The 24,067-nt window shown below is 46.3% G+C and overlaps 1 protein-coding gene across 1 annotated transcript in view; it reads right to left on the bottom strand.

Moving 5' to 3' along the window:
- Positions 1–24,067, bottom strand: part of APAF1 (apoptotic peptidase activating factor 1) — a 205,098-nt gene that overhangs the window by 131,132 nt on the left and 49,899 nt on the right. The window contains exons 8-14 of the mRNA XM_069764312.1: positions 23,811–24,049; positions 22,779–22,946; positions 22,565–22,696; positions 21,781–21,894; positions 21,435–21,619; positions 14,500–14,626; positions 5,500–5,625 (exon numbers count right to left, since the gene is read on the bottom strand). Of these exons, the coding sequence (XP_069620413.1) occupies positions 5,500–5,625; positions 14,500–14,626; positions 21,435–21,619; positions 21,781–21,894; positions 22,565–22,696; positions 22,779–22,946; positions 23,811–24,049 (1,091 nt within the window). The remainder of the gene's footprint in view (positions 1–5,499; positions 5,626–14,499; positions 14,627–21,434; positions 21,620–21,780; positions 21,895–22,564; positions 22,697–22,778; positions 22,947–23,810; positions 24,050–24,067) is intronic.

The following is a 24,067-nucleotide window of genomic DNA, read 5'->3' as shown; positions in this document are numbered from 1 at the left end:
AACAGTACAAACCCCCCACAAGTGACCCCATATTAGAAACTAGACCTCCCATGGAACTTATCTAGATGTGTTGTGAGAACTTTGAACCCCTAAGTGTTTCACTACAGTTTATAACGCAGACCCGTGAAAATAAAAATTCTTTTTTTTTTTCACAAAAATGATTTTTTAGCCCCCAGCTTTGTATTTTTACAAGGGTAACAGAATAAATTGGACCCCAAAAGTTGTTGTTCAATTTGTCCTGAGTACGCTGATACCCCATATGTGGGGGGGAACCACTGTTTGGGCTCATGGCAGAGCTCGGAAGGGAAGGAGCGCCATTTGGAATGCAGACTTAGATGGATTGGTCTGCAGGCGTCACGTTGCATTTGCAGAGCCCCTGATGTACCCAAACAGTAGAAACCACCCACAAGTGACCCCATATTGGAAACTAGACCTCCCATGGAACTTATCTAGATGTGTTGTGAAAACTTTGAACCCCCAAGTGTTTCACTACAGTTTACAACGCAGAGCCGTGAAAATAAAAATCCTTTTTTTTCCCACAAAAATGATTTTTAGCCCCCCAAATTTTTATTTTCCCAAGGATAACAAGAGAACTTGGACCCAAAAAGTTGTTGTCCAATTTGTCTCGAGTACGCTGATACCCCATATGTTGGGGTAAACCCCTGTTTGGGCGCACGGGAGAGCTCGGAAGTGAAGGAGCACTGTTTTACTTTTTCAATGCAGAATTGGCTGGAATTGAGATCGGACGCCATGTCGCGTTTGGAGAGCCCCTGATGTGTCTAAACAGTGGAAACCCCCCAATTATAAATGAAACCCTAATCCAAACGCACCACTAACCCTAATCCCAACTGTAACCCTAACCACACACCTAACCCAGACACACCCCTAATTCTAATCCCAACCCTAATCCCAACCGTAAATGTAATCCAAACCCTAACCCTAGCCCCAACCCTAGCCCTAACCCTAACCCTAACCCTAACCCTAACCGGAAAATGGAAATAAATACATTTTTTTTAATTTTATTATTTTTCCCTAAGGCTAGGTTCACATTGCGTTAGGGAAATCCGTTTAGCACTAGCGGATTGCGCTAACACAATGTCTTTTTAGGTGTCGTGTTTAGTGGTCGCGTTAACGTCCCCGCTCTGGAAGATCGGGGATCGGACCTCGGGCGCGCCGCGGACGCTGCAAGCAGCGTCTGAGGCGCGCCACAAAAGAATGGCACCTTGCTAGCGCGAGCCGAAAATGGCACGCTCTAGCGATGCGCTACACCTGAAAATCACATTGCTGTCAATGGTTGTGCTAACGGACCCGTTGCACGGCGTTAATTGTGACATTTTCGCCGTGCAACGCTGTCCGTTAGCGTTAACCCATTAACGCAATGTGAACCTAGCCTAACTAAGGGGGTGATGAAGGGGGGTTTGATTTACTTTTATAGCGAGTTTTTTAGCGGATTTTTATGATTGGCAGCCGTCACACACTAAAAGACGCTTTTTATAGCAAAAAAGTTTTTGCGTCTCCACATTTTGAGACCTATAATTTTTCCATATTTTGGTCCACAGAGTCATGTGAGGTCTTGTTTTTTGCGGGACGAGTTGACGTTTTTATCGGTTACATTTTCGGACACGTGACAGTTTTTGATCGCTTTTTATTCCGATTTTTTTGTGAGGCAGAATGACCAAAAACCAGCTATTCATGAATTTCTTTTGGGGGAGGCGTTTATACCGTTCCGCGTTTGGTAAAATTGATGAAGCAGTTTTATTCTTCGGGTCAGTACGATTACAGCGACACCTCATTTATATCATTTTTTTTATGTTTTGGCGCTTTTATACGATAAAAGCTATTTTATAGAAAAAATAATTATTTTGGCATCGCTTTATTCAGAGGACTATAACTTTTTTATTTTTTTGGTTATGATGCTATATGGCGGCTCGTTTTTTGCGGGACAAGATGACGTTTTCAGAGGTAACATGCTTATTTATATCCGTCTTTTTGATCGCGTGTTATTCCACTCTTTGTTCAGCGTTATGATAATAAAGCGTTGTTTTTTGGCTCGTTTTTTTTTTTTTTTTTCTTACGGTGTTCACTGAAGGGGTTAACTAGTGGGCCAGTTTTATAGGTCGGGTCGTTACGGACGCGGCGATACTAAATATGTGTACTTTTATTGTTTTTTTGTTTTTTTTTTATGTAAAGAAATGTATTTATGGGAATAATATTTTTTTTTTTCTGCTTTATTTAGGAATTTTTTTTTTATTTTTTTTTTTACAAGTGTGGAAATTTTTTTTTTTTACTTTTTCACTTTGTCCCAGGGGGGGACATCACAGATCACCGATCTGACGGTGTGCCGGGGGTTAATGTGCCGGGAGCGGTCCGTGACCGCTCCTGGCACATAGTGCCGGATGTCAGCTGCGATAGGCAGCTGACACCCGGCCGCGATCGGCCGCGCTCCCCCCGTGAGCGCGGCCGATCGCATATGACGTACTATCCCGTCCATGGGAATTAAGTCCCAGGTCACCTGGACGGGATAGTACGTCATATGGGATTAAGGGGTTAATCAGTTCCTAAGACCTGCAAACATACTCAGGCCGGAGCATGATTGGAATTGTAGATCACATCAACAGTGCTAAAATACAGTCCTCGGGACATGTTGTATTGTACTGCTTTGGTGATGACTAAAGATAAATTCTTATGAATGGCAGCTTCTTAAAAAAAAAAACATTTGCAGTAATAAAAACAATTTGCAGATAAATATTTATTTTGTAAATGAAAACTTTTGGAATGAAACCTAGCTTAACCTCAAAAGCCATACCACTAGGTATTGTATTAGCAATCTTTCATCCCACAAAGTTTACATTGGCCTGTACTTTAACCCCTTACCTAAAACCTATTTTCACTTTCCTGACCAGGCCAATTTTTACAATTCTGACCACTATCACTTTATGACGTAATAACTCTGGAACGCTTCAATGAATCCCAGTGATTCAAAGATGTTTTTCAAGACACATTGTCCTTCATCTTAGTGGTAAATTTAGGTACATATGATTTACTTGTATTTATGGAACAAATTGGAAACTTAATGAAAATTTGGAAAAATTTGCAATTTTCAAACTTTGACTTTTTATGCCTTTAAAGGGAATCGGTCAACAGGTTTTTGCTACTTCCTCTGAGAGCAGCATGATGTACGAAAATAGACCCTGAATCCAACAATGTATCACTTCGTTTACTAGGTGCAGCCGTTCCGACTTTTTAGATTTAGAATGAAGCAGAGCTGAGAAAGCTAACCCCGCCCACACCACATAGCTATAGACAATGAGCTGCTTATCACAGAAGGGGCGGAGTCAGACTTCGGCTCACACACTACTGTGTGCCTGAGCAATAATAACCTATTTGAGTTAAATGGTAATACCACTAAATAGAATAGTTGTGGACTCCATATACAGAGCATTTAGTGCCAGAAGAGCAGAATTCCACATCAAGTGACCCCATTTTGGAAATTACACCAGTCTGGAAATTTACGTACAGGTGTAGTGACGATATTGACTCCATGGGTATTGTCCAGAGAAGCAGCAATGGATGTTGCAGAGAGAAAAATCGCCCAATAGTGCCCAGTATGTTGTAGTACCCTGTAGGTTGTAGTGCCCAGTAGGTTGTAGTGCATGTACATTATGCCCAGCTCGAGCTTCTGGAGACATACAACCCTACAGAAATGCCAAACATGTGGACGCTATATGTGGTTTAGACACACAGTGGGGCTCAGAAGGGTGGGAGACATTTGGATTTGGGAGCGCAGAGTTTGTTGAATTTCTTATTGGCAGCATTTTGGAGTACAGAACATTTTTGATGTGAGGAAGAAAAGTGGCTTCTCGACTCTGTCTGGCCTCGATTCAGTGGAATTCATCATTGGTGCACAAAACTGTGGATGACCGTAGTTTTGTGCACACCTAAAAAGGCGCGTAAAAAGACTGACACCTCCGGATCAAAGGCCAGACGAAAGTTCAATAGGACTCCATCTGCCTCATGTTTTTCAGAGATTTACATGTAAAACCACATTTAAGTGCTCAGCCTTGAGCGCAGGATAAATGTTAGCCGGGCCTTACTGCGATCTTTGGGAGGCAGAATTAAATGGTCAACAGGAGGTGAAGAATTTAATTATTTACTTTTTTACACCATTCACCGTTCGGCTTTAAGTGATTAGATGAGTTTATGAGTGCGATTACAGCGATACCAGATTTATAGAGTTTTTTAATGTTTGTCTGCTGTCACACTAAAAACACTTTCACAAAATAAGGTTTTTTGCATCGCCATATTTTAAAGGCGCTTAGTTTTTTTTATTTTTCTGCTGACAGTCACGTGAGGGCTTGTTTTTTGCAGGATGAGTTGGAGTTTTTATTGGTATCATTTGTGGACACGTTTTTTTTTTTTTACAGGGTTTCTTTTTTTTTTACTTCCACCCTTTATGGGACTTTAACTTATCACTTTGGTCACTGGTTTAATGAATTGCACTACAGGATACACATGCATTGCAATGCATTACACTTTCAGTACTGCGCTGACAGAATGCCTTTTAGACCATGCTACCGGCATGGTCTAGCAGGCCACCATAGCTGACAGACTCGGAGGTAATTGACCTCAGGTTGCTACGACAACCATCAGCAGCCTGCAATTACGTCATGGAGATGCCGATCGGGTGGAAGAGGGAGCTCCCTCCTCTCCTAGCCTTCTAAATGCTGAGATTGCTATTGATTGCAGCATTTAGAGGGTTAAACAGCTAGGGGCAGTGAGAAAAGGGATGAACCAGCACAAATCGAGTAATCACTTTGTTTATTCGAGTACCTATGTAAATTTAGCACTGTATTAACAATTGCAGCATGTTTTCTTAAATGAATTTGCCTAACACATATATTAGCAAGCTTGGATATTAGTCAATATCATCTAACCATCATGGTGGCACAGTGGTTAGCACTGTTGCATAAAAAAGGCAAACTGATAGGGAAATTAGCTGTGTTAGCCCCAAATGGGGACAGTGATCATGAAGTCAGTAAAGTCCTGTGGAATTATTGGCGCTATACAAGTGAGTAAAATAAATAAATATGTTTTGTGCAGAGAGCATTACCCATCAATGAGACATCTGGGTGATCTTCATATAAGAAGGTTATCACTGTCAGAGGTATGTACAGGTAGTATTGTACGGTCTCCGCTTTGTAAAGCAGTTGTGTAGTCCTAGTAGAGTATTAATAAAATATAGACGAGCAGTATAAAATTGCCACGAGTCAGTACAACAAACCTATTCTGCGACACATAGAAACCGAATATAAGCCTTGTGGATGGTAGGGGTGTGTGTGGATGTTCATCTGTATTTTCCACCTGTATTACCCCCATTATTTACCAATAGGACCTGTCTGCCTTATGTTCTGATTCTGCAGTGCAGTGAACTAGTATTTAAACCATGTATTGAAAGTATGGACTTTGTTAATGTGACAGATGACATGACAATGATCTTACCTTCACTTTCTTATCGGCTGAACAGGTTGCTACATATCGGTCATCAGAAGAGAAGGCACAGCACAAAACTTCTTCATCATGAGCGGTTATATTAAGCAGATTTTCCCCTGTGGCACTTTTAAAGATCTAATAAAAATTAAAAAAAAACAGAGGCTTGGTTTAGCAGTCCTGGTAGGTTACGGTATGTAACAATAACAACATGTTCATATGTTTTTAGAGGTGGCAGCATTTAACGGGATTCTGTCACCAGGCTTTTGCTACCGCATTTGAGAGCAACATGATGTAGGGGCAAAGACCCTGATTCCAGTTATGTGTTATTTACTTTGCTGGTTGCTGCAGTTTTGATAAAATCCCTATTTTATCTGCTGCAGATCTACCAGTTCTCTGATACTACCGATTGGTAGTTGTCTGCCTTACCATAGTGTACACAGAGAGCTGCCAATCAGTGCTGGGGGCGGGGCTATACAGAGCTCATGAATATGGAGGACTACATGGCAGCAGGTTTACTAGTCCTCTAGCGATAATCTCCTGCTAATAAAACAGTGATTTTATCAAACATACAGCAAGCAGCCCCGTAAGTGATACATCTCTAAATCCAGGGTCTCTCTCTATACATTATGCTGCTCTCATATTATATCGTAAAGACCTGGTAACAGATTCCCTTTAACCCCTTTCCAACCTATGATGTATAGATACGTCATCGATCGCCTCTCCCTCTTTGACATGGGCTGTAGCATTGGGCCTGCATCTTTCCCATCACGTGATAGCTGATCCATCCACGGGTGTTAACTTGATAAATGTCACTGTCAATTTGTGACAGCAGCATTTAACATGCGCACGCTGGAAACGCGTCACTAGCCCCGCCCATCAGCGCCTGTCACATGATTGGAGGGTGCCGATGGGTTGGCATGACAACTGGGGGTCTGCAGTAGCCAAAGCCCTGCTATGTGTAGCACAGGCGATCAGAAGATCACAGCTTAAAGTCTCCTAAGGAGACTATTGAATCAAGTGAAAAGTTTTAAAAAAATGTTATTAAAATATAAAAAAAAAAAAATCAAATCACCCCCTTTTCCCCATATGCAAAAATAGAGTAGTTACTTACCGATAACGGTATTTCTCAGAGCCCATGACAGCACTACCAGAGAGAGGGAATCCGCCCTTCAGGGACAGGAAACCTACAGGATAAAAAGGGCGGTACCTCTCTCCTGCGTCAGTTTAGTTTACAGAGCATCAGAGGTCCTCCAGGTTAGTGACAACAAGAAATATACATTTTTAGCAAAATACTTATGAAGATTACACCGTGTCTAAATCAAACCCACACTTTGTATAATAAAGTGCTCACCACACGCGTGATAGGGGGAGAATAAGCAGGTGCTGTCATGGGCTCTGAGAAATACCGTTATCGGTAAGTAACTACACTATTCTCAGTCGCCCATGACAGCACTACCAGAGAGAATTGCAGAGATAATTTCTTTAGGGAGGGACCACAGCCTGCAAGACCCTTCTTCCGAAGGTTAGGTCAGATGAAGAGGCTAGGTCTAAGCGGTAGTGCCTAAAGAAGGTTGAAGGTGTTGACCAGGTGGCCGCCTTACAGATTTTATCTATCGGTACCTCCGACCTTTCGGCCCAGGAGGTCGCCATAGCTCTTGTAGAATGCGCCTTGAGCCCCTCAGGCACTGCGTTTCCCGTGGACAAGTATGCTAAGGCTATCGCATCAGTTACCCATCGAGCTATAGTGCTTTTGGAGGCTTTGAGTCCTTTTCTAGGCCCCTGAAAACAGACAAAAAGATACCCTTCCTTCCTTCCTACACTGTCGGGAGGATTCTAGGTAGTGTATTAAACATCTTCTCACATCTAATGTGTGGAATTTTTCCTCTTTTTGATTTTTCGGGCTTGGACAGAAGGAAGGAAGGATTATTTCCTGGGACCTATGGAAATTGGAAGCAACTTTGGGTAGATAAGCAGGGTCTGTTCTCAATATTACCCTATCCTCCATGATTTGCGTGAAGGGAGGATTCGCGGATAGAGCCTGGAGGTCACTAATTCTACGGGCAGAAGTTAGAGCTGTAAGAAGGGCTGTTTTAAAAGATAAGATTTTAAGTGGTATTGAATCTATGGGTTCAAACGGGGGTTCAGTCATAGCTGATAACACTAAATTTAAGTCCCAGGATGGAGGACTTTTGATTTTTATGGGCCTGGAAAGTACAGCGACTTTAATGAATCTTGATACCCATGGGTTAGTGGCAATATTATTATTGTATAACGCCCCTAAAGCCGCTATCTGTACTTTTAAGGTGCTCACCGAAAGGCCCATATCTAAGCCTTTCTGTAGAAACTCTAATATTTTCGCCACAGGGACCCCATCTTGTAGTTTTACCCCTGAGGTGGACAGAAACTTTTTCCAGGTTTTACCATAGATTTTAGTTGTTACAGTTTTTCTACTTTTTAGTAGTGTAGACACTAAATTATCTGAGAACCCCTTTGACCTTAGCAGTGACCTCTCAAGTTCCACGCTGTCAAGTGTAGATTTGCTGACTGAGGGTGAAGCACCGGTCCCTGGTATAAGAGATCCGGAAGGTCCGGGAGAACCCAAGGGTCTGTAACCGATAGGATTCTCAGCCAGGAAAACCAGGCCCTTTTGGGCCAGAAGGGGGCTATTAGAATGATCCTCGCCCCATCCTGTCTGATCTTCCGTAGGAATGCCGGGATAAGTATATGAGGGGAAAAGGCATATGCAAGACCCTGAGTCCAGGGAATCGTGAACGCATCTAGTGCTCGAGGGTTCCCCCTGGGGTTTAGAGAGCAAAATTCCTTTACTTTCCTGTTTTCTATGCTGGCAAAGAGGTCTATTACCGGAACCCCCCAGATTTTGGTAATCTGATTGAAGATGCTTTGGTTGAGAGCCCACTCCCCCTGTTTTAGTTGTGTACGGCTTAAGAAGTCTGCTTTTTGGTTCTCTATCCCCTTTATATGTAGCGCTGAGAGGGATAGGAAGTGATTTTCGGCTGGTTCAGATAAGCTACCACCACCTGATTGTCCGAAAAAACCCGGACATGATGCCCCCGCAGGCTGGGAAGAAAAAATGACAGAGCATGGCTCACTGCAGAAAGTTCTTTTTGATTCGAGGATACCTCGTATTCTCGGTCTGTCCAGACCCCCTGAGTAAAACCGTTGTCCAGGTGAGCTCCCCACCCTGTGGGACTGGCATCCGTAGTAACTATTCGATGTATATCTATCACCCACGGAACCCCCTTTGCTAGGTTGTTGGAATCTAACCACCAGGCTAGGGAACGAATAGTGTTTGAACTTAGAGTCATGCGACCCTCTAGGTGTCCCCTTAGTGTAACCTGACTCCTCAGGATATCCCACTGGAGGTCTCTCGCGTGGATTTGCGCCCACTGTATTGCTGGGAGACAAGCAGAAAGGGACCCCAGTAATGACATTGCCCCCCTCAGGGTCATATGAGGATTTGAGCGAGCTCTGGACACAATAGTTAATATTTTTTGTTTCTTCTGGTCTGGAAGACGACATTCCTGTAAAACCGAGTCCAAATTCAGGCCCAAAAACTCTTGAACCCTGGTCGGTTCCAGTTTTGATTTTTGGAGATTTATAAGCCAACCTAATTCCGTTAGAGTCTCTATTACTCTGTTGCATTGTTGGCGACAGTGTTGGGCTGAGTTGCTGACAATTAGGAAGTCGTCGAGATATGGTATTATAAGAATGTCTTTTTCCCTTATGTGGGCCATCATTTCCGCTACCAATTTGGTGAATATACGGGGCGCTATGGAAATGCCAAAAGGGAGGGCTTTGTACTGGTATTCCCTTATTTTCCCCTCCATGACTACTGCTAGTCTGAGGAATTTTTGTGAGTTTTGGTGGATGGGGACGTGATAGTACGCGTCGCTGAGATCCAACACTACCATGAAACAGTTCGGAAACAGGTTTTTTATTGTTGATTTTATTGACTCCATTTTGAAAGTCTGATTCTTTACATATCTGTTTAATTTCCGTAGATTTATTATTGTGCGGAAAGAACCGTCCGGCTTTGGGACCAGAAATAGTGGGGAAAAGAAACCTTTCCCTCTTTCCAGTAGGGGAACTTCTCACATCACGTCTTTGACTATGAGTTTTGAGATTTCTTGTTCCAGGGCTTGTTGTTGCCGAGGTGAGGGTCTTAGTGGAGTGACCACATAGTTTTGGGGAGGAAGGGCGGTAAAGTTTATCTAAAGTCCCATCTTTATTAGGTTTAAAATCCAAGTACTGGATGAGATTTTTTCCCAGGCCGGAAGGAATTGAGACAGTCTCCCTCCCACCCTGGGGAAAGTGTCACTTAGGGATCTTTTTATTTCTTGGGGAATTGCCAAAGAGGAAGCCCCTATCTCTATTTCTCCCATCGTCCCATCTGTTCTGTTCTCTTGGGGGACGGTCCCCTCCGGAAAAACTTCTATATTCCGAAAGGGCCGCTTAACAAATGGTGTGATCAGGTTAGGGAACCCCTTCTTATCTTCAGCTTTTTGTAAAATGTAATCTAGGGTCTCCCCAAACAAAAATTTCCCCTCACATGGGATTGAACAGAGTTTTTGTTTTGTCTGTAGGTCGCCCGGCCAATTTTTAAGCCATAGCGTCCTACGAGCTGCATTAGATAAGGCTGCTGATTTTGAAGTGAGCTTGATAGAGTCGGCTGATGAGTCAGCCAAAAACGCTGCCGCTCCCCTAATCCTGGGAATTGATTCAATTACTTTTTGTCTGGATACCCCATCTCTTAATTGTTTCTCTAAATCATCTATCCAAATCATTAAAGATCTGGAAGTACATGCGGCTGCTATTGCGGGTCTTAAACATCCCCCCGCCGACTCCCAGGCCCCTTTAAGGAAGGTATCGGCCCTTTTATCGAGGGGATCTTTCAGCGTTCCCATGTCCTCAAAGGGCAATGAAAACTTCCTTGACGCTTTAGCTACTGCAACGTCAAGTTTAGGGGCCTTGTCCCATGACGTAGAAGCCTCCTCCGTGAAAGGATATTTCCTTTTTAGGGAGGGCACAGATGAATTTTTTCTTTCTGGTTTCTCCCACTCCTTTTTGATTAAGGCCTGCACGTTCTCGTTAAGTGGAAAGACTCTACGTTTTTTCTGGCCCAGACCTCCAAACATAATGTCCTATACTGTTTTATCAGGACGTGGATCTAGGACTCCCATTGTAGATCTTACAGCTTTCACAAGGGCATCTACTTCGTCTAAGGGGAAGCAGTGGTGGCCTCTACTCTCAGAATCCGAGGAAGAAGAGGAACCCCGTTTGTCTGACACACCCTCATCAGAACTAGAAGAATCGGAGTGAGAATAGGGCATAGGTGTTTTATCCTTAACCCCCTCCCCTTTAAGGGACTTGAACGCTGTTTCTACCTCTGATCTTATTACTGATCGTAATTCAGAGGCAAAACTAGGGGTTTCTTCACAAAGGACTTGTCCTATACAGGAACCGCATAATTTCTTATCCCAGTTCTGTGACAGGGGTTCTCCACATAAGGGGCAGTTCCTATGTTTAGTTTTCTCCGATTTTTCCTTGCCTAAAAATAAACGGAAAGGGGGACCCCAATTATTCGGTGAACTTTCACGAAGATCACTCACCCATCTTGCGCAGCTACAGGTACCGGTTCTGGAGGAGGTATGGGATTTTGTATGAGACCCGAAGTAGATGGTGTCGGCTGGCTAGAGGCTTTACTCTGCGGCGTGGAATGGCTCCTGGAGCGTGTACTTCTGGTGCCTGCAGAGGTCCTTCTCTTTGGTTCATTTGGCTTGCGTTGGTAATGGTGCTGCTGTTGCGGCTGTAATGGCTGCACCGGCTGGAGCTGCTGGTCGCTGTCCGCCATGTTGGGACTGCATACAGCAAAGGGCGCTCCCGCAGCTGTGCCTTTTTAAATTATCGCGCCGATTCACCCCCTCCTCCAGGCTGCGACCCAGGGAAGCGCTGGTCCCTCTGCTCCAAGTGCGCATGCGCGCTCTGCTCGGGACCCGGAAGTAGTCGTATCTATATCCGGTGCGGCGGCCATCTTGGTGCTCTCACACACACCAGGCCGCCGCTCCGGGCAGGAAGCGCCCCCACCTGGCGCATGCCGGGTCCCAACAGCCCCTACCCCACTCCGGGGAGGCAGCCACGCTTCCCTCCGCGCGCTCTGCAGCCCCATCGGACCCAGCAGCGGCGGCGTCGGACACAGCACCAGCGGTGACAGGGGCCTCCCCGCCGTCATATCTCCACTGGCCGGCTCCGGATTCAAGGTACCGATCCTGAGGGTTCCCTGTCAGGGACAGGAAACAAAACTGACGCAGGAGAGAGGTGCCGCCCTTTTTATCCTGTAGGTTTCCTGTCCCTGAAGGGCGGATTCCCTCTCTCTGGTAGTGCTGTCATGGGTGACTGAGAAATACAAATATTTGGTATCACTGCGTTCAGAAATGTCCGATCTATCAAGATATAAAAATAATTAATCCAATCAATAAACGATGTAACAAGAAAAAAAAATCAAAACGCCAGAATTACCTTTTTTTGGTCGCTGCAACATTGCAATAAAATGTAATAACAGGTGATCAAAAGATCTACCCCAAAATTGTATCGACAAAAACATCAGCTTGGCGCACAAAAAAAAAGCCCACACCCAACCCCAGAGCACAAAAAAATGGAGATGTCCCAGAAAATAGCGCCATTTTTTTTTCTCCAAATTTTGATTTTTTTTTGTCACCACTTAAAAAAAGAACCTAGACATGTTTGGTGTCTGTGAACTCGTAATGACCTGAGGAATCATAATGGCAGGTCAGTTTTAGTATTTAGGGAACATGGTAAAAAGAAACCCAAAAAACAATTGTGGAATTGCACTTTTTTTGCAATTTGACCGAACTTGGAATTTTTTTTCCCTGTTTTACAGTACACTTACATGTTGAAGCCAATCGTGGTGTCGTTCAAAGTACAACGCACCCAGCAATAGACAAGTCCTCACAAAGCCATGTTGATGGAAAAAAAAGTTATGGGTCTGGGAAGAAGGGGAGCAAAAAAGGAAAACGCAAAAGCAGAAAATGCCAAGGTGGTGAATAGGTTAAGAGAGGAGTTCAGAACACAACTGAGAACCCTTGAAAGGCCTCCACTACAGTCACAGCTGATGTGCCACCATGGAAGACCTAAAGGGGGCGGCCTAGGTGTTGGAGAGGCGAGTGGGAAAATGTATGGTATACTCTGTGCATAAGTCATAAATAAGAATACCCCTTTAAGCTGGCCATACAGAAGACATTTGTTGACCAACAGTTATTTCTCCTGACTCCGCCATAATAATGTTCACTTCGATGGGAAACAGAAATAACCTGTTACCACAAGTAGCAAGGCCCTTTAAATCACAAAAACTAATTATAAGGAGTGTTGAAATCTGATAAATCCAATCCCTTGAGTTATGTTCAGACAAGACTTATTAGATGCCTATGACCAAATTTATGCTGATTTTACATTTGCATTTCTCTGCAGCATTAGGTCTTATTCACATGTCATAATTGGGTCAGCATTTTACACCTATATTTGTAAATCCAAAATCAGAAGTGGAACCTACAGAGAGAGAGAAACTAGAATTCAAAGATTTTGCTGCTTTTGGATTGCAAATACTGATGAAACACTGACGAATGAAAAAGAGATAATTTATAAAAATTAAATAAAATAAATTGTGGATCGGTCAACGGATTTTATTTATTTTTATGTGACTCCAACTAATAAAAAATGTTACTCTCCATCGGTTCCATCATGAACAAGTTTATCATTAAAGGTATAGTCTTCTTGTACCCAATGATCCAGTTTAATGCATAACAAACAGATGCACTGATGAACATGTCTGATAACACCCACTTACACTTAAACGGGTTACCAGGGCTTTGGGCTTTTCGTCTATGAGGCTAAGCAGTTGCTAGCTAACTGCCTCTTCTACCCTGCAACAATGTGTCCTGGCTTCAATTGACCTTATGTCAACACAGCAGCTTTTTCACTGATCTGCCAGTAAGTTCTTAAGGTACCGTCACACTCAGCGACGCTGCAGCAATATAGACAACGAGCCGATCGCCGGAGCGTCGCTGTTTAGGTCGCTGTAGAGACGTCAAACACAGCAGCTCCAGAACGATGCAGGAGCGATCCAGTGACGGAACGGCGACTCACTTATCGTTCTCGCTGGTTGTTAGCTCCATGTAAACCATTGCAGGCATCGTTGCTTTTGCTGTCAAACATGACGATACACGCCGACCTGACGACGAAATAAAGTTCTGGACTTCTAGCTCCAACCAGCGATGGCACAGCGGGATCCAGATCGCTGCTGCGTGTCAAACACAACGAGATCGCTATCCAGGACGCTGCAACGTTACGGATCGTTGTCGTTCTCGTTGCAAAGTTGCTGAGTGTGACGGTACCTTTAGGCCCATAGCGAAAAAAAACACAAAGCCATGGATAATGCCTTCAACAAAAGTGAGCTCTTTAGGTGCCAAATACTTTGATTGCTAATATCTCCGCAATGGAGTAGCAGAAAAAGAAAGAAAAAAAAAAGATTTATTCTGCTCCACAGCCACTATTATGTGTGTCCAGTTTATCATGAAAATGTGGTGACAAGCCCTCTTTAATAATAAAGAATACCTATGATTATTAGTATAATCGCAAACTAAGTGTTGTTATCAGATAACATAATGAGGATAAATGTAACCCTCAACGCGCGTTTCGCTATAATAATAGCTCGAAAGAAGGCGTCAAAAATTAGTGATAAGGCATACCCATGTAACTGGCGCATGATGTAGGCACACGTGCTGCTACAGCAATTGGGACAAATATCGGCGCTCCAGCATCAAACAGAAAAGCGAGCAAGTTGGGAGCAGCACAAGCATAACACAGAAAGTCACTCCAAGCAGAAATTAGGAGCTACAGTGATAGGTAATACAGTGCATAATGATGGATATACAGCAAGCAGATAAGCAGTTAATTGGAACGTATTTTTGTTACCTGTAAGGTTTTATCAGCTCCACAGGAGGCAATCTTCTGTCCATCCCGAGAAAAGCAGGCATGGTATACTGCCTCAGTGTGGGGCCGCACTGCTAGGCTTGGGATGTTCTTCATGCTCTGTTTGTTTCTGCAAGTCAATCATCAATAGATCGGCTACTATTAGAGGCAGGACACACAATTATGGGGCTCACAGAGGCAGAGGGCCTGGAAATTGGCTAGTTCTATTGCATAGTGTGACTGTCAAAGTGGCTTCTTACAACAGCAGCTAGGAAAGCTCACAGTCTACAAATGTATACATCTTCCATAGCTGTAGAATTCCATGTACAGAGAGTTACCCCAATAGTGGCTGCTTCTCGGCAACAAAACAAATCATTTTTTAAATGGGTTGACCATTACTTGGACAACTCCTTCTTAAATGGCGCAGTTACCTGTGTAAGATACAAAAAAAAACAGGATTTTTGGTTGCTTACCGTAAAATCTGTTTCTCGGAGCCTTCATTGGGGGACACAGGAACCATGGGTGTATGCTGCTGCCACTAGGAGGCTGACACTATGCAAATAAAAAGTTAGCTCCTCCTCTGCAGTATACACCCTACCGACAGGAAGTAGGATATTCAGTTAGTGAGAAAGCAGTAGGAGAAGCAACGTGTAAAAGAGGAATAATAATAATAAACTTAATCTATGGAGCGCCGTAGAATTTGTTGGCGCTATGTGAATAAACAGTTTCAAACACTCGAAGAGTGTTCAAAGAACTCAAACGTATACAGTAAACAGAGCTGTTCAACTTGGGAGGGTGCTGTGTCCCCCAATGAAGGCTCCGAGAAACAGATTTTACGGTAAGCAACCAAAAATCCTGTTTTCTCTATCGCCTTTCACTGGGGGACACAGGAACCATGGGACGTCCCAAAGCAGTCCCTGGGGTGGGAAAAACCGACTTCCATCAGGTCCGAGGACTCACCACTGCCGCCTGCAGGATCCTTCTGCCCAGGCTGGAGTCCGCCGTAGTTCGGCGAAACGTGTGGATGGAAGACCAGGTGCCGCTTGCAAAGCCGTCAGCGATAACCCTGTGACGTACCGCACTGGAAGCGCCGACTGCCCGGGTAGAGTGAGCCTTTATCTCAGGAGGGGGCACTCTTGTTCTTGACCCGGTAAAGCTTCCAAAATTGCCGATCTGATAGAGCGAGCAATAGTCGCCATTGCCGATCTGATAGAGCGAGCAATAGTCGCCTTGGAAGTCGGCAGGCCTCTACGCACGCCATCAGGGATGGCGAAAAGAGAATCCATCTTTCGGAAAACGGCTGTGCTAGCCAGGGAGATCCTCACTGCCCTGACGAGGCCCAGCCTGTTCAACGATCACTCCAGAGGATGAATCGGAGCTGGACAAAAGGAAAGGTATAACGATGTCCTCGTTGAGGTGGAAAGATGAAAAACCACCTCGAGAAAGGAAGGAAGGCAGAGGCCTGGGACCACCTTGTCCTGGTTTAAAATAAAAAAAAAAGGAGGTCGGCAAGAAGCGGCCGCCAACTCAAAAACGCGGCGGATCAAAAAGATGGACCTGAGAAAAGTCACCTTCCGAGATAGAACTGACAGGGAAAACTCCCTGAGAGGCTCAAAGGGGGGAACCCCTAAGCACAACCAATCCAACCTATAAATCCCATGAATCCACAGAGGCCCTGTACGGAGGGACAGCGTGGGCTACTCCTTGAAGGGAGGTCTTAACCTGTGGCTGAGAAGATAACGTCTTCTGAAAGGGAAGAAGAGCGCAGGAACCTGGTCCTTTAGGGAACTAAGAGCGAAGCCCGAATCCAGCCCTGCCTGAAGGAAAACCAAATGGAAGGCAGGGAAAAAGGACATAGGTGAAAAGTGGTTGGACTCGCATCAACGAAAGTAAGCCTTCCAGGTACGATAGTAGATCCTGGAAGAAGACAAAGGCTTCCCAGCCTGGATTATAGAGTGACTCATCTGGGCCGAAAGGCCGGACGCTCTTAGAACTGTGGAGTCCACAGCCACGCCGTTAAACTGAGCGACCGATAATTCGGGTGGCAGATCGGACCCTGAGACAGCAGATCGGGTCCGCCCGGAAGACACCAGGGGTGTCCGCGGAAGATTGGCGATGTCTGCAAACTAAGACCTCCTTGGCCAATCCGGGACGATCAGAATGACCGGCACCCATCCAGCCTTGATCTTTTTCGACAGCTTGGAAAGCAAGGGAAGGCGTGGGAACCGATAGGGGAGCCCGAAATGCGACCGAGGAATGGCCAGAGAGACAACACCACTGAGAGGATCACGGGACCCTGGGCCGACCCGAGGGACCTCCTGTTCAATGGGGACGCCATGAGGTCCACCTCTGGAGTCCCCCATCGAAGAGCAATCCGATAGGAAACCTCCTGAAGTACCATTCCCCTGCCGCGAGGCCCTCGCGGCCGAGGAAGTCGGCGGCCTAAATGTCCACGCCGGGGACATGCACTGCGGAGCTCACCAGGACCGTTGCCTCTGTCCAAAGGAGGGTCCTGGAATCTCGGCCGAGGCCAGCGAACGCCGAGTCCACCCCTGGTGGTAGACATATGCACTGCTGTGTCATTGTCTGTCTGGATTCGAATTGGCAGGCTGCTGAGAATCCTTACCCAGTGAAGGAAAGACAGAAAAGATGATCCGGGACTCGAGGACATTGATCGGCAAAGGAGGCTCCTGCACCGACCAACAACCCTGAAAGAACAGGAGACAAAGCCCCGCGCCTCCGCGAGCGGACGGGCGTCCGTCGTCACCACCTGCCAGGGAACTGGAAGGAAGGATATGCTGTGAAGGATCTACTCTGGGATAAGAGAAGTGACCTCGGCCACCAGTCGAGGAACCATTTGACCTGGGAGAAAGCCGGATCGGACGATGCAGGGAGAAGACAGACCTGTACCCTGCGATAAAATAGCCTGCTGAAGAAGTCTTGAAAGAAACGGGCGAAGGGCAAACTGCTTCCGATGTTGCAACCAAACCTCCTTAGGGCCGAGAACCCTGGAGCAAGCGAACTTCCTGACAAAGGAGGGATATCCTGTCCTCGGGAAGGAAGACTCTGGTCCGACAAGTGTCGAAGAACATGCCCAGAGATACGAGACGCTGAACAAGACGGAACTTCTTCCTGTTGATGAGCCACCCGCAACGGTTAGAATGTCGGAAAAGATGGATAGACTTTCGGGAGCCTGAAACCGAAATTCCTGAGCCTCCATGAAAGTGATTACTGAACGAGGGAATATCATCCTGAAGTGTCTCCGACGAAACTTCCTGTACAGCAAATGGAGATCCGGACTGGGACGAACCTTGCTGTCCTCTGTCAGTACAGAAAGATTCGAAGAGAAGCCTGTGAACCGATGAACCATTCCTGTTCTGGGACGGGAACGTTTACCCCAGATTTAAGGAGGGAAACAATGGCTGTAAAGAAACCCGGGACTAGAGCGGGGTCTCTTGGAGGTTGGGATTTGAAGAAAACGATCCCAGGACCGTGAAATGAAGATTTTGTATCTAGAGGATACAAGTGCCCTGGCCCATGCGCCCTCTACTGAGGAGACCCAGACGTCCCTGAGGAACAGGAGACGGTTGCCCGGTCTGAGAAACGGGCTGGGGCCTAGTCGTGGGTCATGCCTAGGTGGAACTTCCAGTCCTGGACCTGGAGAATCCACCTTAGGAGTAGCAGGCACGCCAGGAAAGAGTGAGTCGAAGAATACCTTCTTCTATCTAACGTGCCAGAGGCCTCTGCTGTTGCGAAGAGGAATCTGATGCCGCAAAACTACGAAAAAGGTCAAAAAGACCGAAGTAGCCGCCTAAGGGGAAGTAGGCGAGGTCTGGAGAAGGGGACTGGTGCCGCCAGTGTCGTCCTTAATAAATTTGGTCCAGCTTGGAACCGAAAAGGACGTGAACCCTGAAAAGGCAGGCTCGTAAGGGACTTCTTTGATGACTCTTGAGCCAAACAGTGCGACAGCTGGCAACAACATTACTGGACGCCTGTGCGGCAGAAGACGCGACGTCCAGGGCACAAATTATTCCCCGGCGTGAGAAATCTGGGAGGCAAGTTCCGCCAGCCGACCTGATGGAGCTCCAGCTTGAATGCCCCAACGGAGTTGTTTAGCCCCTCGGATACAGACTTCGAAACCCAAGTGGAAGCCCAAGCTGGGCATTGGGATGATTCGGCAGTTTTGAGAGCCGACTTCACGAAGGATTCCATGATCCTATCGCTGGAATCTTTCAGAGCCGCCCACCGGACAGCGTAAGGACTGTGTTGGTGGCAAGTTTAGCAGCCGACGGATCCACAGGGGGAGAGGTCGTTCTCTAACGCCTCTCATTCCGGTTGGCAATGAGATCCGGAGGAAAGAGATATGAGACTCCAAGACTGTCTCTTTGAGAACGTCTGGTCGAATTCGCTCTTTCTCTGGACAGAAGCTCCTTGAATTCAGGATGAGGAGCAAATACCTTGGGAGGTAGCTTGGACCGTCTAAACGAAACCGCCTGATCTGCGGGTTTCGTAGAGGAATCTTTGATGCCACAGGTCTGATTGGTCGCTCCAATGAGGCTTTGAACCATATCCCTCATGTTAGCGATTTGGTTCGAATCCGGCCGCAAATTATCCTCCGAAGGCGTATCAGAGAATGCCTCGCCTGACTCAGGGGAGGAGGATCGGGAGGACGCCGACTGCAGAGGAGGACCGAGTGTCGAGATGGAGCGAGAAGAGGACTCAGACTGGCATTCCTGTCTGGACCTTTTTCAGCTAGCCTTGGAGGGCTCGGACGGAGCTTTCAGCGACCCGGTGGCTACTGCGGGGGTCTGCAGGGGTAACCGATCCAGCACGGACACCAGGGTTGAGACACCCGTGTTAGATTGGCCACCGATTGAGACGGAGAGGAGGCCCAGCCTGGGACTGGAGAATCACTCTCGGGCGGATCGGCTGGGGGATCCTGGGCGGTGGGCACAATTGGGTTGCTGCAGGAGTAGGAAGACGAAAATGGCCCCCTTTTTTGCCCGAGTGGATAGAGGGCAGGGGGGGGTGGGGGCAGAGGGGAGTGTCGGTCTGCAGAGCAGAACTACTCACGGTAGACGAAAAACGGGATCCGGAGGACGCTGTTCGGCTTGATAGGATGGGCCTCCGGTAAGAAGTCGTCTTTTAGGCAGGAGGGTGATATGAGCTCCTGCCGCAAATTGGACCGATCTGCGGATGTGACCGCGGTATGGGCTCCTGAGATGTGGCGACGGATGAGAGGTGCATGTAAAGGAGTCCCAAGATGGCGCCAGTGGGCGGAGAGAAGGCGGGCCGCAGTGAAAATGTCGGGCGGGAGAAAAGCCCGCCTGATGAAAGAAGAAAGGGGGCGGAGTCCGGCACCGGAAGTAGGCCCAGGCAGAAGCCGGGGCCTAAATTAGCGATCGGTGCCGGCATGGAAGGGCCGCAGCGGTGAACAGTGCGCCGCAGAAAGCGATAGGTGAGCGGCCGCCTACAGCGGCGGGAGTAGCGCAGCCGCCGGTCCAAAGCGGTGAGGCGGTCCGGCAAGCCGCCACGCTGAGGGAGGATGCGCGGCGCTGTAAGCGGCCAGAGGGACGCAGCTGCAGGGGGCCCGATTAGCGATGCGGCGGCCGTGCTGAAAAGAAATGAACAGCCGCATACAGCGGCCGGAGCAGGGAAGCCGCAGCGATGCGGCGGCTGGTAAGCCGCCGCGCTGAAAGGAAATGAACGGCCGCATACAGCGGCCGGAGCAGGGGAGCCACTGAGAGCCGCGCTAAAGCTGGGGCTGGATAGAGGGCGGGGGGGGGGTGGGAAGCCTGCAGGACCCGAGGCGGGAATGTCCCCCCCTGAGCACGGCCACGCAGATAGCGTGCCCAGACAAGAAGCGGCGCGGTGTTCCGTAAAGGCAGCCGCGCCAGAACAGGGGACAGGGAGGCCGCATCCACGGAAGTGGCGCGGCTGAAAAGAGATGCGATTCGCATCAGAAAACCCCTAAATAGGAACCCCCTTTTTAGGATCCAGGGAAGCCACAGGGTGGGGAGGGAAAATACTCACCTAAACATCCCCCGCCGGTACTAACCTGGAAGGAATGAGACGTCCACGGAGCTGATGGACGTCCTCGTCTCCTCCGACCGACAGGCTCTGGTGGGCGAGTGGGTGGGGGACGGAGCCAGGACCGGACTTCTAAGCACGCTTGTGTGCTAGGATCTTGGTCCTGGTGAGGGATCTATGAGGATACGGGGTGGCAGTACACGCCGTACTCATAGTCCACATTGTGGGACTACAGGTGTGACTGTTCACCCTGTATCCCTCCGGAAAAACCTGAAAGGAAACGACGCACATTGAGGTAGATAAGGGTCTAATGAAAGACCCGTGTCCACCTCCTACTGACACTAAGCTAAACTGAATATCCTACTTCCTGTCGGTAGGGTGTATACTGCAGAGGAGGAGCTAACTTTTTATTTGCATAGTGTCAGCCTCCTAGTGGCAGCAGCATACACCCATGGTTCCTGTGTCCCCCAATGAAAGGCGATAGAGAAAACAACCTTACAACCGCCTCCTGCATCAGCACGGTTCCAGCCACGTGAGTGCTGCAGCCCATCAGTGGCTGCTGATGGGCTGCAGTGCTCTCATTCCGCTCAAACAAAACTCCGGCGTCCAATAGAAGCGTGGTCAGAGCATCATCGGCCGATGATGGGCTGCAGCACTCACGTGGCATATCGAAGGATGAGGGTCGGGAGACCTGGTGCCGACATCACTGAAACATTTAAGTAGTTAAAGTAGTGGACAACCCCTTTAAGTCAGAGTAACAGCACCCAACTATACATTAAAAGCAGGTCAGAGTGTAAAGTTTGTGTGATCATCAGGTAATACTCCAGCTGTTCATCTAAATGTATCATAGACGGAATCCTGATATTACTAAGGTTTGGCTCCTGTGTTCGGGTCCGTTCATCACTTACATCCAGTTGACGTAGAGCGCTCCTTTCTGAAGCTCCTCTTTGGCATGCCGGATAGCATGTTTATATACTGCAGATTCATTTGGCTGAGAAAGTCCCAACTGGACTATGTTTATGGGAGAATTCTGCCCTAGGAGATGACCGTTTCGGGACAAAAACTCTTGGAAATCTTCACGTGCTTTGCTGTTCTATAAAAATGATAAAAATAAAAAAGGACCAGTATTAAAAAACCAAAGAGTGAAAATTATGGAGTGAATCAGAATCAGTCTAGATATACCATACTATTTTTTTTTGTAACAATTGCTAATTGTATTACAAAACAGCAAACAAGAAATGTCCCAGGAAGTACCTGTTTATTGAGTATGTCCCGGTAATGCACAAACTCGTGAATGAGGTGTGCGGGTCCAAATAATCTGGTCTTCATTTTTAACCAATCAAATGAAAATAATAGGGAGCAAAGTTCCTGTAGAATATTAATAAAACATGGTAATTATAAATGGCAGAATTTACACAAAAAAAATAGTTTTATTCAGTTAGAAGCCAGGCAATCTTACGAATGGTAAGGTAGGTGTAAACTATAGTACTTTACTGAGTATGGTCAATGATTACTGAAAGTCAGCACCCATAGACTGAACTATTGTATTAAATATAAAAGAGGGAGCATCACGTCCTCAGGTCCATCACATCTGGCTTAATGCATGGTTACCTGCTTACCAATGGCCGTGTTCTCCGGTCTCCACGGACATTCTGATCCTCTTCTTCTGGACCATTGATGTTATTCAGCTGGGCGGCTCACAGTGTCCCTTGTACTGACCTGCAGTCGCATTGCCAATGTAAGCCTATGAGAATCGCATTCAGTCTCCCATAGACTTACATTAGGAAAGTGCCTTCTGTTCTACAAATAAGAGATTGTGTGAGCCGGCTAGTCTGAATTATTGTCAAAAGGTTCGGAAGAGGATCAAAAAGTCCCTGTAAACTGGAGAAGACAGCGATCAGTATTTAAAAAACATCCACTTTACAGTATATGAATATTAATACGGGATTAGGGAATACAAATTTAATTGTAGTGAATGCAATAACCTAGGAACAAATATTACCACTGTGCACATTTGTTCTGATGTAAATCTACCTACTTGGTGCATGTTGGCCTGAGCCATATGGTAGGCTAGATAATGGTACCAGTATGTACAGTCCTCTTGGTCCGCAGTTGGTAGAAACTGTGCATACCGCTTGTGATACTGACCAACAAGCTTAGCATGAAGATCCTGAAACAGCAAGAAGCACAGTTACCCTATGCACTAAGCAGCCACTGAGATTTATATACTATATACATATGTAAGTTCCTACAGGCAGCTGAGTACGGTTCCTCTCGGTGAGAAAATCCAGCTGGAGATCATGCAGATAATACAGAAACGACTTTCCATTGCGATCACAATACAACAGTGATTTGTTGACAAATTCCTGAAGCATATCCTCCACGTCCTCGCTCTCCATGTCCCACAGGATACACAGAACCTGGAAGAAAGGGGTGGTATATTAGGCTGGGATGTCCCCAGGAAGTCACAGTTGTGACCTGACACGTGGGGTTATCACATACCCCCTTCTTCTCCTTTGGCAGGCCTACTTTACATTTTTGTAATATTCACTTTGATAATAATTATAATATATTACTTATTAGTATACCATGTATATGTATTTGGTTTGTCTATTATCTTGGACCTTCATATATTGCTCAGAGGTTTGTTTGTTTTTTTAAATGTTTATAATACAATTTTTTGCCACATAGATTACCGATTCACATAAACCTATATTAATTCCTATTCATCGAGCATGACCCACTTTATATCGCTACCTTTTTTGTTTTTTTGTGTGTGTTGCTATACAGGTAAGTAGCAGCTATTCTTCCATACTACGTGGGTGATACTTGCTCCTCATGCTTTTCTAGATGTATATAAGCTTTGGGGATACTGAAGTGTGGCTACAGTTACACTGCTTGGATTGGAGATATCCTGCACCACTGCAGGATACTCGATCATCCACTAGACATACTAAAACATCCCATTTTGGTTAGATTACCACAATTAGGATGTAATAGCATGTCCTTTCCCAGGAGGAGGTTATCATTCCCAATAGCTGAGTAGCATATCCTACAATGCCAATCCAGAGGAAGGCCCTGGGTCATCCAGCCATCGTTTGTAATCTAATGAGAAAAGTACTGACAACTTTATTACTGCATGAATTCATAAGTAAAATAAAGGTGAGCAGATAATTAAGGGCACATTAAAAGTTTCCTCTTTTCAATGGCAAGTGTAAAAATGACAATTTATAACAGAAAAAACCTTGGCAGTCACGTGGTTACATCTATTTGCCCGGACTCACCTGAGTTGGCACTTTCACGTCCTTTTCTATAACTGAGAAATCATTGTAGTATCCCTTTACGTGGTCCTGTAGCCTATCCACACTCATAGACATGGCTTCATCCAGGGCTTCATAATCATATGAGGAGGATTTTCGTATTCTTTTGAATTGTTTGCTCTGTAGCTGTTTGAGGTAGAAAGCCCAGCGGCTGGGAAATTCCCGCAACAGGGCGCCAATTAATGACACCACAAGAGGTGACCCTGAAACAGAATTGAGAC

This window comes from Ranitomeya imitator, chromosome 4 (assembly GCF_032444005.1).
Source record: "Ranitomeya imitator isolate aRanImi1 chromosome 4, aRanImi1.pri, whole genome shotgun sequence".
NCBI lineage: Eukaryota > Metazoa > Chordata > Amphibia > Anura > Dendrobatidae > Ranitomeya > Ranitomeya imitator.
Note: the sequence above shows the minus strand (reverse complement) of the source record. Positions and strands in the feature narration are given on the sequence as shown.